Here is a 16,491-nt window from a genome sequence, read left to right as displayed (position 1 = left end):
GTCATCCACATAGGATCGGAATAAATAATTTTTGGAAGCCTGTGATCAGCAGTCTGCGGGATCAGCGCCACACCTGATCAATGCATTGATGCATCAACCCTTCCTTCGACACTCTTTTGTTTCTCAAGTTTCGAGTGCCGAATGCAGCACGCGCAGCGTGTTTCCAATTTCTGCGGTCTATTAGCCCCACGTAGCCGATATTTGCGCTTATTTGACCTGATATTTATATGATAATATTAGTGTCCCAATCCGAATGAGGGAGCTCATGTAATCAATATCATCGAAGTCGAACCAACTGAGACCAACCACCCTCCAAGTTACTAGATCGTCCCGGACTCGCTCCATATTCACACGTAATAGTGCAGAAGAGCAGGGAACTCTTATATACTTATTTGCAAGTGTCACTCGTCAAAACCCGATGAGCTCCATCGATCACCACCTCAACCTCTTTCCTCCTCTTATTCAAGTTGGACACGCCGAACAGTTCATCCAGTCGGGAAAGACACTTTTATCTGCTCAATCACCTTTGAACCAGTCGTACGCTGTATTTCCATCTGCCCGAGTAGGTTTCACGTCGTCAAATTGCTGCAATGAAATCCCAATTCATAATTTGTGTTAGAAAGATGCCCCGAGCATAAAAGCCAGCGCTGTGGAAGAGCAGCCCATATTCTTCGCGAGCAGTGAAACTTCGCCATCATCTGAAAGACGATTGGTGTGTTCGTACGGTCTATACTATATCGCACGCGTTCATGTTTGGATAGTTCATCGGAGATACATCCATCATATTTGCTGCGTTACAAAACTTGACCAACACGGCTCAAAGCCGAGGACAGGAATGGTACTAAGATCGATGACTTATTTGTCATATACACTAATCCCATGCTACATTAGGTTACACAGTCAAGAAACTCATAATGTGATCAGAAAGCTAACCCTGGATTATGTCAATTTCACCAGAGAGTGCTGGATACACACCTCGGTGAGTATTTGCATGTTGTCTCACCATGAGGTGTTGATCGGAAGATAGCAAACGTCCGTTCAGTCTCAGGGCTCCTCCCAATTTTCCGGTGATCATTATCGCAGCTTATACACGTGTCTCGCCCTATTTGCTGTTTTATACGTACCCGAGTACGGGTACGAAGACGCACCAGTAGGTGACGATTTAATGGAGTGGTTGAATGTCCACTTCATCGAACCTTCCACGGAGGAGGGCGATCACCTATCGGGTCTAGATCGCCCTTGGGAAGACGAGACATTCTGGCCGTATCTTGTCAGGTAGGATCCTATTTTCATGATACTCAACAAGCTAACATCGTACAGGGTGACTTTGAGGGGTCTTTCCAAAGCCGCAACCTTCTTCCTCGCAACACTATCAACTCACCCGTCCGACAACCTTCGCCGGCTCGCTCAACGGTTGTCCCCATTGGTTCAATCTCAGCCTCACCTTCAGTCTTTTGAGGCGGAGCGTGATTTTGCATATGCTTCTCACCGATGGAAGGATAAGGTGAAAGCTCTGCGAATTGAACTAGACAGTGTCTCTGAATCTGATCGACATGATGGGATCGAGAATTGGTGGGATCGTTTGAGTGACATTGTTGGTATACTAGAAGGACGCAACGAAGTCATCCGTCGGGTCTGCGAAGATCTTGGCGCAGACTGGAGAGAAATTTCTGTCTCGTGGGGCGTATTTGCTGATGCAAGGCTACGAAGACAGGATTTACCGTACGTCACTCTCTTTCAAGACCGAGTTTATGCTGACATCCTTAAAGTGAGGTCGCCTCTCAGGTCCTTGATGACATGCCCCAAGATCCGACGAATTTGGAGGATATGGTACATGCAGCACTGTTCAGCGGTGACCCTGCCAGAGCATTGTCCCATGCGGCCCAACTCGACCCCTGGCTTGCTGCGCATATGGCAGATTTAATGCAAGCATTATCTTTAATCGAAAAAGATGCAAATGAGGAGTATGTTAAGGTCTTTTACTGGGGATAACAGTGCTTATACCTTCTGCAGCTCAGGTCTCAATGTCAGAGATTTTTATGTGCTCGGTTATGCACAGTATCTTCATGCTGATCCTGCGCTTTGGAGAATTACTGTGGCATACATGTTTTCTTGTGGAGAAACTGGCGTCAGAAGTGCCGACGAAGTGTTAATGCACGTTCCGCTCAAATTGCGCTCCGTCGGATCAATTACCCATGGCCAAGGGGAGCAAAACGGCGCAGATAACTCAAAGTCTGGAGATCTTGCGGGTGTGGTAAAAGATATCAATGCGACATGCTATGAATATCAGCGCGAGGAAGTTCGAAGAACTATTTGTCGCGTATGCATCATCTCTAATTTACACCAACTATGTTTCACCGTGTTTTTCACACAGATAGCCGCTCAGACCTTCGTACAAGAAAAGGAATACGGACTCGCACTTTCGTATTCTTCTTCGGCGGAGGACTGGCCCGGACTAGGTCGCGTGGTTGATCGCGTTTTACAAGAGTATATCAATGCAGGTATGAATAACTTCAATCTTCTTGCTTGGTGTTAAATGAAATACCATCAGGGCCGGCACAATTCATCCGTTACGTGGCTGGCATTGCACCGTCACTCCAGGCACTTCGAATGCAGTCCAGTGCACAGGGCATATTCGTCCACCGCTTGATGTTTGCGGTTCGTTACGCTGAATTTCATCAGCGCCTGGGTAATCAGGATCTGCAAGATGCTGCTTGGGATCTTGTATCAATGTTCCAAGATGGGCTTTCTCCAAAATCATGGTGGGCGGTTCTACTGTGCGATTCCCAGCAACTTTTGCAACATGGTACGGAAAGAGTCCATATACGCATGTCGGGTGCCTAACTATTTTACTAGACGCCACATTACTCTTTCCGTACGCAGGCGCGTGCGTTCTGCTACAGCATTTGGAAGAAGTAATTGCGAGAACTGATCAAGGATCTGGCGATGAGCATCTCCGTGTTTTGGTCGCAAAACTCGGTTCTGGTGGGACAACTGAGGCACTCCATGCACTCCAAGGTGTACGGCTGTCACTGGCGAAGTATTTTGCCAGATGCACAATGATTGGCACTGGGGGGAAACAAATCTTGGAGCGCAAGTTTATCGCTGCGGTGTGACACACCTGATTTTTTTGCGTCTTTGCAGTTATCGTTATTCATTGACATTATGAGTTAGTACCACTTTAATGCAACTTCAAAAAAGCCCGTGGGCTGTCAGGCAAACTTCCGTACCGCCGGCTAACTGCGCTCGATGCGAGTATGTTTTTCGGTATACCTAGGCAAAACTTGAGCTCCATCTTTTACTTTTCGCCCAACTGGAATTTACTCGATTTTTTCCTCCTCTTATACCCAAAGTGCGTAAAATTCGCGCCATTATCATGGAACATTTCAATTTCGGTGCCGAATAAATTATCGTAGAAGAGCGCTAGAACCTTCGTGGGATCCCATTTAGCCTGAGGCTATTGAGGTTTCATCCAGAGTTCCTGTTGGCTCCTGTTGGACATTGTATGTTTTCAACGAGGATGCTTAATTGTCGATTATAGCATGCGAAGCCTTGAAGATATTGTCTCGGCCCGTACCTATCAATTTGCAGGCGGTTGACACGACGAATAATACCAATGCGTCGTTGCCTGGCCACTCAGTAATATGAAAGCGGCATGGCTAACCCACTTGAACGCTTCTCAATCAATATTGTGAGCCTCCCTATTCCGTTCAATATAACCTGGATCGGGCCTTATCGACAGCGCGCATCCCGCTAGTGAGTATCCCCGGGGTCGTGCTGTTCCTACCGCTCACCCACTGATCGCCAAAGTAGCGAATAAAGCCTCAATGCAAGTGGTGGTTATATCGCCCCTTATCGTGACCGATGATCCGCTCCGCTGCGGAAGACGATCTCGTCGGTAGATTGCATCTGTTTTCTGGAGAAAGCCACGACCCGGGGCTCTGGGGGTGGCAATAGCCGAACCCAAAGCAGCTGAGTGGAGCTAAGTTGCGATCGCGAACTAGATTACATTGACTCGTGGATCCAAGAGCACAGCTGATGAAACTCAATTAATACATTCGTTAGTTTTTGCAGTCAGGTGAGTTTAGGTCAATTTGGTGATGTATAGATCCCAAAGTAACTTATAACCCAGCCCTCAATGTCAATCAGTAAATTATTCTACTGCGAATCTTTCCTTGGATGTGCTACAAAATCATTCAGTACGCAGAGTATAGCTGCAGCCATCAAACGGTCACTAGACAGCAAGTGGTATGTGTTGACTACAATGCATATTCCATCGACGACTAATCATTGCGCAGGTCGATTGTCGCAAGAGAGAATGTCGTTTAAGTCCATCGCATCAGACGGGCATGCACAGTTGTGCATCTACTTGCTCCCAAACGTTAGCATCTTGCTTGACAACTCTGACTACGAACTCACGACCACCAGAATGCTTCCTGATCAAGGATTGATCATGGAACAATTCAGTGGCCCTTGCCCACGTTGCGGTGGAATCATGAATGGCCACTGAAGAAGCTAACATTTTTTATATTTACAATTTCCTACCTTTCGTTTGACGTTCGGGTGTCTGGTTTCGTGCCAGTACTGCACACGGTATTCTCCTGGGTCACCAAGTCATACAATCATTCCTACGCAAGCTATGCGAAACTTGTATATATCGAAGAGGCATAAGATATAGTTTATTCAACACGATGAAATAGTTTTGTACGTTGTTATTGAACCCTGGTTCAGGGGAAGTTAGCACTGCACCAACGCTCTCCGAACGACACATGCCTGTTCTGGAAAAGTTACATAATCCACGATAGTTATTCCACACATTAGAGGACTTTGCTCACGGGATTCTGACAATTGCTTGCCATCTTCCCGAGCCTGTACAACCCGCGCTGAATGTGGCCATGGCCGACGAAGGCTACTCCTCAACTGCTTGGGAATCGACTGATAATCCCGATCCTAACACTAGCCAGACTCCCTACTATGGCCTATTCCAGCCCAATAGCCCGTCTCTCATTCACGAATCTGCCACTGCTCCTGCCTTGTCGTCTTTACCAGTCAAACCATCATCACCTCCTCCCAGGTCAAGCTCGGATTCGCTGGGTCGATCATCCAGCTCGAGATGGCGAGATAGCGTGCCGGTGACGATTGAACGCAAGGATACGTTATCCGTGATCCCGAGCGACGCTATCAGTCTTGTGGAGACCAACTTTGATGAGAATGTATTGAGAGTATTGTGTGAGCTGGACGTAAGCTCTTAAAACTTTGTGATATCTGCCATGTTCATTGACATGTCTTGGCACCGCCCCAGTGTGGTGTACCTTTGCTACTGGATCGCATTAAACAAAGTATGGTCTCGTGTCGCGTGAGTATTTGTCGAGTTTCGAGAAAGGCATTACATGAAGTTCCCTTGGCAGGAAGCTTCAGTTTTCTTCAAGAAAAGAGCGGTTTTGGAGGATGAGTATGGGAAGAGTTTGCAGAAGCTCGCACGAACTACGTCCGAAGTCTACTCTATGAACGATGGGAAGGCTGGGTAAATATGGACAGAGTACTATTCGCGTATCACTAATCACAATTGATAGGTCTTTTGTGGGTGCTTGGCAGTCATCCATGAAAATCCATGAAGTTATGGCAGAAAACAGGATTCGTTTTGCCCAGCGGCTAAATGAGATGAGCGATGAGCTGGCCTCGCTCGCAAAGGAAGTGGACAAGAACAGAAAACAGGTACTTCGCATCGTTTCACTTGAAGGTCATTGTTTGACGTTGCCTAGACTAAGGAGCTGGCTAGTCGCTACGAACGCGCCCTTCAAGAATCAGAGTTGAACATGGAAAAGTCCAAAAATCGATTGGAAGTCTCATCAGAGGAACTTGAGCGAGTCTTGCTTCAGAAGGAGGGAGAATCCCTGAAGGACGGTGGTTTACAGGCCAAGAACCAAGGAGGAGTCGCAGGTAAACGAGCACTTGGAAAAGCAGTAGCCAAAGGTGGGCTTCTGCTTAAAGGGAAGAATCCTGGAAACGTTTGCATTTATTATGCTGTTCATGACAGTCACTCACGCGTCATTTCAGATACAAAGACAAGAAGACGACATCCGCACGCGCGTCTCGAATGCATCTGACTTATACCGCAAGGCACTTACTGATACCCAAGCAATGAGACAAGAATACTTCAATTTCCAGCTCCCTCGGATACTGCGTGTTGAGTAAAATCAAACTGTGACATCGTGATGGGGCTGATGTGATCTTATAGGCTCTCAAAGAATGTGCCGACGAAATAGACCTCGGGACGCAATATCATTTGACGAGATATGCATTTTTATTCGAGAGCATAGTTCTAAGCGACGGATCAACTCTTGTTCCGGTAGCACCAGAAGATGGTAAGATCTCATTTGTCACAAATTAATGCTAAACGCTTCCTCACACATCAAATAGGCATCGGCCTGAAATCTACGATCGAGTCTATTGATAATCGAGCAGACTTCAAGATCTACATGCAGAACTATGCATATGCACGTGGTGGAGCCGCTCCCCGTGGTCCGCGACGTGAAGGTCCAGCAGAAGAAGGTTTTGTACGTCATTCACATTTTCTCTTTGGAATTTTCATCCATGCGACTATCAGCTGCCTCCGCTGCCGACCCACGGGGGTGGCGCATATTCTGTTCATACAAATGCTCCGGTTGGGAGTAGTCACAACTCCCAAATACCTGATAAGGGCCGGCCAACATTCGGCGTAGATCTTGCAGAGCAGATGGCGAGAGACAATGTTGAACTTCCAGCGATCCTCGAAAAGTGCTGTACTGCTATTGAAAAGCATGGCCTTCAATCCCAAGGCATCTATCGAATCAGTGGCATGGCGCGGAAAGTTGCTTCACTGAAAGAGCGCTTAGACAAAGGTTCATATCTATCGGCTCTGTTCGACCCTGTAGTCTTACGGCTATCTATTTCCGCAGATATAGACTCCGTCAACTTGGATTCGGAAGAGTGGATATCTGACATCAACAATGTGACTAGTGTCCTCAAGATGTGGTTTAGAGAGCTTCCTGATCCGCTACTAACATCAACCCTGCATCAAGGCTTCGTGGAAGCCGCTAGTAAGTCCTATATGCTATGCAAATATGGCAACTTCTCACAGGAGTTCCAGAAATCGAGAACGATCGCCTGCGGCACATACGTTTACACGAGCGAGTTAACGACTTACCGGACCCGAACTACGCTACACTCAAATATTTTTTGGGGCACTTGCACAAGTGTGTCCACCCTTGTCGTCATTTATCTCCACTGATAAAGCAATTGGCCCCGTGCTACAGGATCGCGGAGTACGAGGCAGATAATTCCATGTCCATCCAAAATCTTGCCATCGTTTTCGGACAGACTCTCTTTGGTCAAATGATACCCGGTAACGGGAGTTTTTCGGGTCATGGAAACGGGGGCATGGCGGATGCTCCTTTTCAGAACAAGGTGATTATCAAGCCTTGATAACTCTTGGCTCTGCTTTGTTATGTTGATCTATACCTTATAGGCGATCGAAACAATTTTAGACCACTACTCCGACATCTTCGTTGATGAAGCTGAAGTGGGTGCTTAGGCTCTGCCCCTCTTCGGGCAGACAACTTGCCGTGGATTCTCCTTTCCCTCTCGCGATACCCGTTTACTGCCGCAGGTCAGCTACTGGGCTGGCTGTGGCTTTGGTCTTGGAACAGATTTCTAGTCACTCGTTTGATATAATCGTTGGGTTGTGATTCTATTTATCCATGCGTACTAGTTCGGACCATGATGATATGTATGTACCCAGCCTTCGAGTATTGTGTATGACTTATAATTAGCTTGGGAGATCAGTGGATCGGATTGAATGACATGATGTACATTGATGTTGTACAATTTTGCATCTCGTAAATGATCAGAGGGTGCTTGCTTACTGGAGTGAGTTGAACTGCGGGTCAAACGTCAGCGAAGGTTGATTCACTATCGCTCCCTGTTCACATCTCACTACCCATGCAGATAGTCCAAGACAACTTTCCCGCATTCCAACGCGTCCAAGCAAACGTCGCCTCCGAGTCCGTCGTAGGTTCAAGTTGAAGTCTCCGATTCAAAGCAACGATTCCATCACTGATTATGACAATGCAATCTGAGCATGTCTCATGTCGTAGATCTTCGCCATCGCCATCAACACGACCGCTCGCTATGCATAGCGGGAGACTTGTCCACCGCTGAACAACTTCTCACGAGACATCGACGGAAATCTCTACAGCCACAAGTTGTATGTCGACCGCTCAATCGTTTGTTATGGGACGCAAACACCACTGTGACCATACGCTGTGGTAAACATCACGATGAGGGATTAGGATAGTAGTGATGGTTGAAAACATGCAACAATGACCGCGCATTGATGTGATGGGGTCGTCAGTCTTGCACATGCCATCGGGATACTCACAATAGAACAGCTGCTTACATGTCATTTTGGCAAAAGCCCCAACCCCACTTTGTCCTCTCCCTGACCCAACATCTCCATCCTTGCCCTGCAAAACAGTTTCCTCGATCAGCACCTTAGTAATTGACTCTCTGCAGTCCTCCGAATGTTCGCGAACAGAGCCATGAGTAACACTATTGTCACGGTAGTATTCTGGATGTCACCCTACCTAAGCACATAGTTTCCATGCGTTCGTAAGCACATTACATCGTGTAGATCTTGTACAGATGCGCTTCCGAACGACGTCGTCTAATTTCCCACTTTCTGGAACAAGCTGGACCTCGTTTCTCGTTTACGTGTCTGCCCTGCTGTCTGTACTAGTATCAGTTAGACTTGTGATTAGGCTAGAGCTGCTGGGTCGATAATCCACTTCGAGGCGGCGAGGGATCGTGTCGGTGATGATTTGACGCACGGATATGCCATCCACGATCCCGCACGGCGTTATCAATTTCATGGAGATCCACTTTGATGAGAATGTACTGGTGATACTATGCGAGGTGGGATACGATGGAACCTTGTAAGACCTCCGTTGCAGAACTGGGTAGCGGTACGAGAGGCGAGAAGTGAGACCTTTCAGCCGCAATGTGCCACCTGAAGTGCGTGCACGTTAGGAGTTGACCAGAGGGATATGGTAACGTGGATGGAATACATCCTGGTTTCATGGGTGATTATGGCGAGGGCAAAGCGATCATATGCGTTACGTATGCAGCGATGTTCTGCCAGAGACGCCGAAAATTGTTGGCTATCGCGACGCATATGCTATCCCTTCCGGTGCAATCGGCGCCCCACGTAAGTCGGTACTTAGATATGCACACTACGGCACTTCAACGTACTGCGCGTCTATGGAAGCACATGACAGGTGAGTGCGCCGGTGATACAGCACAAATACTACACGCACCCCTGCAGCATAGAGAGAGACGCCCACAAAGTCGACCTCCAGTAAAATGACAAAGTTCTTTTCCAAGTATCACGAGTCTGCGAGAGTTTTAAAGGACTCGAAGAATGCGTCTGGACAAACGCAATTTTCCTGGACAGAAGACGAATGATCACAACCTTGAACGATGAGACCTTTAGGCTGTGGGACTTGGAGACAGATGAAGGAGCTCGAGCATCCGCGGTGGGGTGTCAACGTTGGCGGTATCAATGAATAGCAAGTGAATGCTGTTGACCGAGAGCTCACACGGAGAAACTGGAGACCTATCATCCAATTTGAACCCAGCAAAGTCCATTCTGTCTAGTTGGATCTGCTCGCTGGAGTTCTCTCCCGATAAAACTATGACTGGCCACTGGTCAACAACGAAGTTATGGTACACCCGAACTGCTACAATCAAAAGCAGCAGCCAAGTTGTGTAACCAATGTAACCAAATTTCTATTGTTGTGATTCGCGATGCCTGCCCCCTCATAGTAGGAAAAGTGTGTTGTTTGTCCGTTTTATGCCCGCCGCGCGGTAAGCGTGACGATTACTGACACTATATCGTGTTTCGGACTCCGTAGAATTTTTGCATCTTGAAATCTTATGTAATTCGGCTTGCTTGCAGTATTCCTTGAGAAATTTTGTTCCTGTTATTGATCTATAGACCACTTTTCACTTGCGCTCACAACCGACCTCAGGCGTGTCTTACGGAGAGCATATCAAGTGAAGAAAATCGGATTCAGATCAGAAACTGCAAACTACCGATAATTAATACTCGTCATCGTACATATACGAACATTATTAAGAGATAAATCGTGGATGAAAAGATGATCCCGTACTGTAAAAGAAACAAGGCATATCGTGCCTACAAGTTACAAAAGAAATGAGCAGTTCAACATCTGCTGACTACATATCAATAAAAGGAAGACGTGTCCATAAGTCACAGGCAGTCCATGATCTGCGAAGTAGATACCGGTAAGAGAAATGAAATGCAAAGACAAAGAAACAAATCGAGGGCCATTTACACGATGGCGAAGACAAGAGAAGAGACTTGAGATAGACGTATGTGCGAACCGCGGATGGTGGCCTTCAACTCCAAGTGTTCTGAGACAAGAAGGAGGCGGTTGTGCTGTTGCGGTTGTGTCGGGATTGGTCGTAGGGGACGTCCGACGTCGAAGACTGCAGGTATAACCGGGCGGCGCGAAGACATAGTTTGTGCGCGGCCAGCGGTGGCCTTCAACCTCGCGGGCATGAAGCTCCAGGTCGTAGGGGACAGCGAGGGAGGCCATTGCGGATCTTCGGGATTTGGTCGTAGGGGACCTCGGGAGTAGTGAAGGTGTCTGTCTTGAACGATTTCGATCGAATTTCCTGGTTCGGGCGTCTTCTGATCCAGAAGCAGTGGTGTAGGCGACAGCATAGAAGGGAGTCCAAGCTGGGCCATGGCAGCCGCCCAGCCGTCGACAAGAGCGGTTTGGTCGGCGAGGAGATCGTCATGCAATTGTTCAAGGTCATCTACTTTAAATCAACAAACGAAGCGAACGTCACCGGAAATCACTCACTGATCGCAGTAGCGTGTTCTTGTTGTTTGGAGCGAGTGCGTTCGATGCTGCCACGGGCAGCGGCCAAGCGAGCGGATCGAGATTCGCGCTAACAAACGATGGTGAGTGCAGCACTTGGCTTCGCAATAAACATGTCCATACCTTGTGTCTTCCCGGGCGGAAATTCTGATGCCGTTTCGTATCCGGGGGTTTCAGCTGAGGCGAGACGATCTGAGGCAGTATGCTGCCAAGAGAGGGAGTCGTGATCGTTTGAGTCGAAGCGTCCACAAGAAGCGAAATGGCAGTGGTCGTCAGGTGTCCGCCCTCCAGGATGATCAGAGGGAGCTGCGTCCGCTGAGAGGGTCCACTCCAGTCATCGATCGCGAGTGGTTTCGTGCCTTGCAATAGGTCGCCACTGGAACAGTCGCTGTCGTCCTACCAAGATTCAAACATTGAGCGATGAAAATGAGGAGACTGTGCGACTTCATACCTGGAGGATATTCCTTTCCTGAAGGTCCACGCCAGAGAAGTCCTTCATGAAGTCGTCATGATGATCGACGAGAGTCGTGTCGGAATCCATTGAGAGGCGCTTCGTGTTCGGAACCGGCGAAGTCGGCAGTATTGGCGTGCATAAAGTGGAACACGTATTAGATGGCTGAGTGCTGCAAGAGTCGGTTGCGATTAGATTCGGTGAAATTATTACGTCTGGCTGAGTGCTGCAAGAGTCAGTTGCGATTGATACGGACGGCGGAGTGCTACATGGTTCGGTTGCGATTGAAATTGAGTCTGCTGCAGTAGAGAAATCGGACACTTTGTTGCAAATGAGAGGCGCGTTGAGCTCGGCTAAATTGTGCTTCGGAGGGGGTTGACCATCTTTACTGAGGAGTATCCGGGCGGTCTCGTTGGAAGCTAGAACTAGTACCGCGACAGAAATACAAAATTCGGATATGACCAGGCCAGCGGTGACGTTCTCCGCTTCTTTGATGGCCTTGGATGTCCGATCCACCACAGTGTGTTTGAAAAAGAATGCTCCGAGGCACCCAGCGACGGTGACATGGGCGGCACCGTCGAAGATAGCGGAAATCATATTGTAAGGCGAGTTGAAGTTGAGAATGAGTAGTGAAGAAAGTAATGCACGTAAATCGAGGATGGGAATGGGAGCATATCTTGTGGGCCCGCTGTATTTATACCCTGCTATACCAGTTAATTCAGCACTGCCACGAAATAAACGAACTCGATCGCGACGCGCCTAGTCACGTGTATGCAAAATCAGTTTATGTCAGCAGCACCACTGCGACGCTTGAGGTGCATTCAATGGCCTGACCATGTTCAGAACGAGAGGATGATCAATTCTTGTGAGTGTCTGTGTATCGATGGCAAAAGGTACCTGATAAAGCACTGCTAGCACTGACAGGTTAAGGGGCGGATCCCGCCGCAGTGCACGACTCCTCCATTCAAATCGTCGTTCGAGGTCCGAGTTGATTGGAAGTCGCCTAGTCACCACTGGTCTTATCACGATAATCGTGGGTTCGTGACCGCTGCAGACCTTACAGCATAGTCACGGCGTGTTAGCCCGGATCACAGTCTGGGCCCAGCTGCTGTAGATATGAAGTGTTACCAGCCGAAACCCTCGGAGGACGAACAACCCTTGCCGATTGAAGAACTTCGACTCTTCATTTATGTTTCCACCACGTTATGCGGTGTCTGTGCGGTCGATCTAGTACTCCTCATCTTGCATGTTACTGAGCGCTACCACAGAGATGACAGAATTTAAGTAATGGATGCACGAGCATTGACCGGTGACCAATCGCGCACGGTACCATCCTGCTTTTTGAATTGATGCCTGGACGGGCCGCACTCATGATATCGCTGCCATTATCGTCTAATCCTGTTAGCATGCTCGCTGCTTCGTCTATCTCTGGCAGCTCTCCGATTGACTCGCCATCTTCCAGTATTCGTCTCCGACGACATTGGTCATGTTTTCCATGAACGGCAAGCACGTCTTCAGTGGAGGGTGATCTCAGCGTGGGCAGCACCAACGGACACTGCGCAGGAGTAAGAGGGTTCCCAGAAACTTAACCTGTCTGAGTTTGCATCTGAGTTTGCGCGGAATAGTTTTCCTGATGTAGTGTCCGTTCAATCTGTGTTGACAAGGAGAGACTGTATGGCAGATAGCATGCTTCACGCACCACGTCTCGTCACTTCCCTATCATTTTATTGCAATCATCCGTTCTTCGTAAAGCGACAAGTCAATATAGTGATTTGCAATTCGGTTCGCGACGTCACCACGTCTTTCGGAGGGCAGACTGTAACCTCTAAATAAGTTCAGCCGGCTCCTACAGGTAAACCCCTTGCATCCCTTGCAGTCCAAAAATTGTGCATTGCCACGAGGGAATCATAAACCAACCAACAACATATCACAATTACGTATGTCAGATCAGGACCCAAGGAACTTATTGGGCGAGTAGAACGCGGGCTACGAGGGGATAATGAGAAGTCAGCATTCGATCGACCGTTAACAACATGTCACAAAAGCCTAAATATGCACTTACCCGCCTCCGCAACTCCCCTGCGAGAACAGACACCCACGTATTATCGTCTTCCTGGAACGCCCACTCTGTTTGGGAGGGAAAGACGACGCGTCGTAGTGAAGGACACGCGTTCTGCCATGATCGACAGAGTGAGAGTTCTTCTGTGCTGTTGCTGAGCCCAGTATAGTCTACGTGCGTAGGCGAGAGGTCGAGCGTAGAAAGATTGCGAAATGCTCCGAGAAGGTGTGAAAGCGCGGCTAGTAAGCCCTAGAACGGAAAACACGACATTCAGCCTAAACAAAACGTCTTGGAAAAACGGGGCTGCAAGAAACAACAACAGAAAACTCAATAAGAAGTAAACTCACGATACCTGCGAAATGCAAAGTATGCCTCAACGCAAGCTTCACTTTCAAAGACTCGACTGTATTAAGGTTCCTGGATAAATTTCGCAGTAATGTCGGGGTAACCAACATGGATGACAAATCCAGATGGCGAAGAGGTACGCTTGTCAGAACCATTTGGGATAGATCTAGGTCAGGGATGTAGTCTTGTCCTATGAGTACAAGAGATTGTACGGGTCTTCCTGGTAGGATTGCAGCGGCTACGCGCGGGGAGCCGGAAAATGATACGAGAGATGGGAGGGCTTGAGGAATAAGGGTGATCTGATCGTGATAGTCGGGAAGACGGAGATGTCGTACGGCGGGGAGAATGTTGAGAAAAATTTTGAGACGGTTGTGGGTAAAGGGGCCGATGCCGCTGAGAGAGACGCGTCGGAGGGAGTGATAACAGACATCGGTAGCAGGGAATGAGAGAAAAGTTGAAGTTGGGTGTTCCGACAGAGATGGCAGGCCGAGATGCAGGTCTAGGGACTGGAGGTTGGTTGCGAGGCCTAATGCTTGTGTGAGATTAGAGAGGAAGATGTCGAAGTCTGGCGCATAGTATGCGCCATACTCTAATTTCCATCGGATATGAAGTTTGCGGAGTCCGTTGGCAAGATGTGAATGTAGACGAATGGTCTGGCAGCAACGAAGGGTGCTGTATGGGAGTGAAGATGAGGCAGAGAGAGTTTCTGAGATGAAGATGTTTGAATACAGCAGCCATTCTGCGACACCCCTCCACTGGCGTGATACACGGGCAACAGTTGCTAAGACAGAAGGTGATAGACCACGGCAGATAGTAGCAAGAGTCTCATTTGGTAGGAATGTGCGCCAAGCCGAGTCTGCAGCTAAGTACTGCCCACCGTTTAGGTCAATAGCCATGGTGGTGTGGTCCATAGCAGGTCGTAGCCGGGGTCACTCGTTGGGAAAAGAACATCCAAAGATACGTGAAAAGTCGGTAAAACCACGGACATACTAACCGTCAGCAAGTTGGAGGACCGAGCAAAGGATAAGTTTGGACTGACAGTGACAGTGACAGATGATCCGAACCACGTGGAATTTCAAACATGGATTTAAGAGTTAAAATTACAGTACTGATACAGTATAAATAATAGAATAAAATCGTGAAATGTCTATGCACCGAAACCATACAGAGTACGCCCTGACCGCTTCAGTGCGTAAACGACATCAAGGGCAGTGACAGTTTTCCGTTTTGCATGCTCAGTGTATGTTACCGAGTCACGGATGACCTACGAAGAAAGGTGAGAAGATGACGGCGTCAATATTGAGTCGACGTACATTTTCAAGGAAGATCTTGAGGACACCACGGGTCTCCTCGTAGATGAGACCGGAGATACGCTTGACACCACCACGACGGGCGAGACGACGAATAGCAGGCTTTGTTATGCCTAGACATGCCAGTTAGATAAACGACAAGACCAAAAGTATGGACGAATGACTTACCCTGAATGTTATCACGAAGAATCTTACGATGACGCTTGGCACCACCCTTTCCGAGACCCTTGAGAATAAATGAGATCCAGAGTAAAACACGTGTGATAGAAAACTTACCTTGCCACCTTTTCCACGGCCAGACATTGTGTAGTTGAGTTAAGAGTAAAGTGTGATAAAACGGGGATGAGTGGGGCGCCGAAATGAGCAACAGTTGCTTTTATAGCATCGGGAAGTGGCTGTGCTGAATATCCGTATTCGGTTTGTTGATTGACCTCTCACGTGACAGCGCGACGCGTCTGTATATAGGGTCACCCCCATTCGGTGACATACGCTCATTCCTTCCCAATTACCAATTACTTGCTCGTTCTACTTCAACTACTTCAATGGCTCGTACTAAGCAAACCGCTCGCAAGTCTACTGGTGGTAAGTCACACTCTCAGTTTAAAACAAGACACTCGAACTCATTAGCTACCAGGCAAAGCCCCTCGTAAGCAATTGGCCGCCAAGTCTGCTGCCCGCAAAACCGCACAAGCAGTACGTATTGTTTTTGAACTACTGGACCTTGCTCACCATACTTTCTCAGAGCACTGGTGGTGTCAAGAAGCCCCATCGTTTCCGTCCCGGTACCGTCGCTCTTCGTGAGATTCGTCGGTACCAGAAATCAACAGAGCTGCTCATCCGCAAGCTCCCCTTCCAACGACTTGTTCGTGAAATCGCACAGGATTTCAAGGTTAGTTATGTCGTATTTTAACTGCATTCGTGTCTGATCGCTTTTGCCAGACTGACCTGCGCTTCCAATCATCGGCTGTGATGGCTCTTCAAGAAGCTGCTGAAGCATACCTCGTCTCATTGTTCGAGGACACCAACTTGGCTGCTATCCACGCAAAGCGTGTTACTATTCAACCAAAAGATCTTGCTCTTGCACGGCGGCTTCGTGGCGAGCGTTCCTAGAGGGTTTTTATTTATTTGTGGCTGAGTTGTATTCTATTGTATTAATATCTACTATTTTTCGTACTACCGACCGGACCATTTGGGCGTGCACCTTGCAATGACGAGCCGATTCCACATACTTTACGTCTGACAACGTCGTTGGCATCGAGCATCAATGTTCATATTCTGAGTACAATTTATTGGACGCCCTGGTCTACCGTGACACGTCGTCAGCCAACGACCAAGTCCATGTCAGCCACCAAGCTCAGCCGTACAAAAACTAGCTCTTTG

At 48.1% G+C, this 16,491-nt stretch overlaps 6 protein-coding genes across 6 annotated transcripts; 3 read left to right on the top strand and 3 right to left on the bottom strand.

Annotated features, from left to right (window-relative positions):
- Positions 1-269: 269 nt before the first annotated feature.
- On the top strand, positions 270-3,511 carry HD556DRAFT_1418014 (Nup85 nucleoporin-domain-containing protein). Its single transcript, XM_041304398.1, has 11 exons — positions 270-562; positions 620-712; positions 762-838; positions 892-979; positions 1,028-1,275; positions 1,321-1,722; positions 1,770-1,964; positions 2,014-2,320; positions 2,375-2,501; positions 2,552-2,806; positions 2,857-3,511. The coding sequence occupies exons 1-11, from the start codon at positions 419-421 to the stop codon at positions 3,114-3,116; spliced, it is 2,196 nt and encodes a 731-aa protein (XP_041153524.1). The 5' UTR covers positions 270-418; the 3' UTR covers positions 3,117-3,511.
- A 1,219-nt stretch (positions 3,512-4,730) lies between these two features.
- HD556DRAFT_1418003 (uncharacterized protein) lies at positions 4,731-7,653 on the top strand. Its single transcript, XM_041304397.1, has 11 exons — positions 4,731-5,240; positions 5,303-5,356; positions 5,409-5,524; positions 5,574-5,715; positions 5,763-6,008; positions 6,058-6,186; positions 6,239-6,365; positions 6,421-6,557; positions 6,608-6,881; positions 6,939-7,446; positions 7,508-7,653. The coding sequence occupies exons 1-10, from the start codon at positions 4,896-4,898 to the stop codon at positions 7,268-7,270; spliced, it is 1,902 nt and encodes a 633-aa protein (XP_041153523.1). The 5' UTR covers positions 4,731-4,895; the 3' UTR covers positions 7,271-7,446; positions 7,508-7,653.
- Positions 7,654-10,232: 2,579 nt separating this feature from the next.
- HD556DRAFT_1417953 (uncharacterized protein) lies at positions 10,233-12,218 on the bottom strand (the record flags this gene model as incomplete). The annotated part of the gene is made up of 5 exons (XM_041304396.1): positions 10,233-10,881; positions 10,929-11,016; positions 11,070-11,342; positions 11,398-12,098; positions 12,197-12,218. The coding sequence occupies 5 exons, from the start codon at positions 12,216-12,218 to the stop codon at positions 10,391-10,393; spliced, it is 1,575 nt and encodes a 524-aa protein (XP_041153522.1). The 3' UTR covers positions 10,233-10,390.
- A 1,126-nt stretch (positions 12,219-13,344) lies between these two features.
- HD556DRAFT_1313815 (uncharacterized protein) lies at positions 13,345-14,697 on the bottom strand (the record flags this gene model as incomplete). The annotated part of the gene is made up of 3 exons (XM_041300851.1): positions 13,345-13,383; positions 13,460-13,705; positions 13,804-14,697. 3 exons carry the CDS (start codon positions 14,695-14,697, stop codon positions 13,345-13,347), a joined length of 1,179 nt encoding a protein of 392 aa, XP_041153521.1.
- A 151-nt stretch (positions 14,698-14,848) lies between these two features.
- On the bottom strand, positions 14,849-15,459 carry HD556DRAFT_1417943 (histone-fold-containing protein). Its single transcript, XM_041304395.1, has 4 exons — positions 15,388-15,459; positions 15,280-15,337; positions 15,115-15,224; positions 14,849-15,065 (listed from the first exon to the last, which is right to left on the bottom strand). Exons 1-4 carry the CDS (start codon positions 15,412-15,414, stop codon positions 14,949-14,951), a joined length of 312 nt encoding a protein of 103 aa, XP_041153520.1. The 5' UTR covers positions 15,415-15,459; the 3' UTR covers positions 14,849-14,948.
- A 149-nt stretch (positions 15,460-15,608) lies between these two features.
- On the top strand, positions 15,609-16,364 carry HD556DRAFT_1417938 (histone-fold-containing protein). Its single transcript, XM_041304394.1, has 4 exons — positions 15,609-15,693; positions 15,746-15,804; positions 15,854-16,000; positions 16,051-16,364. Exons 1-4 carry the CDS (start codon positions 15,654-15,656, stop codon positions 16,219-16,221), a joined length of 417 nt encoding a protein of 138 aa, XP_041153519.1. The 5' UTR covers positions 15,609-15,653; the 3' UTR covers positions 16,222-16,364.
- Positions 16,365-16,491: the final 127 nt, after the last annotated feature.

The sequence above is a fragment of the Suillus plorans genome (genome assembly GCF_016647745.1).
Source record: "Suillus plorans strain S12 chromosome Unknown HD556scaffold_99, whole genome shotgun sequence".
Taxonomy (NCBI): Eukaryota; Fungi; Basidiomycota; class Agaricomycetes; order Boletales; family Suillaceae; genus Suillus; species Suillus plorans.
Note: the sequence above shows the minus strand (reverse complement) of the source record. Positions and strands in the feature narration are given on the sequence as shown.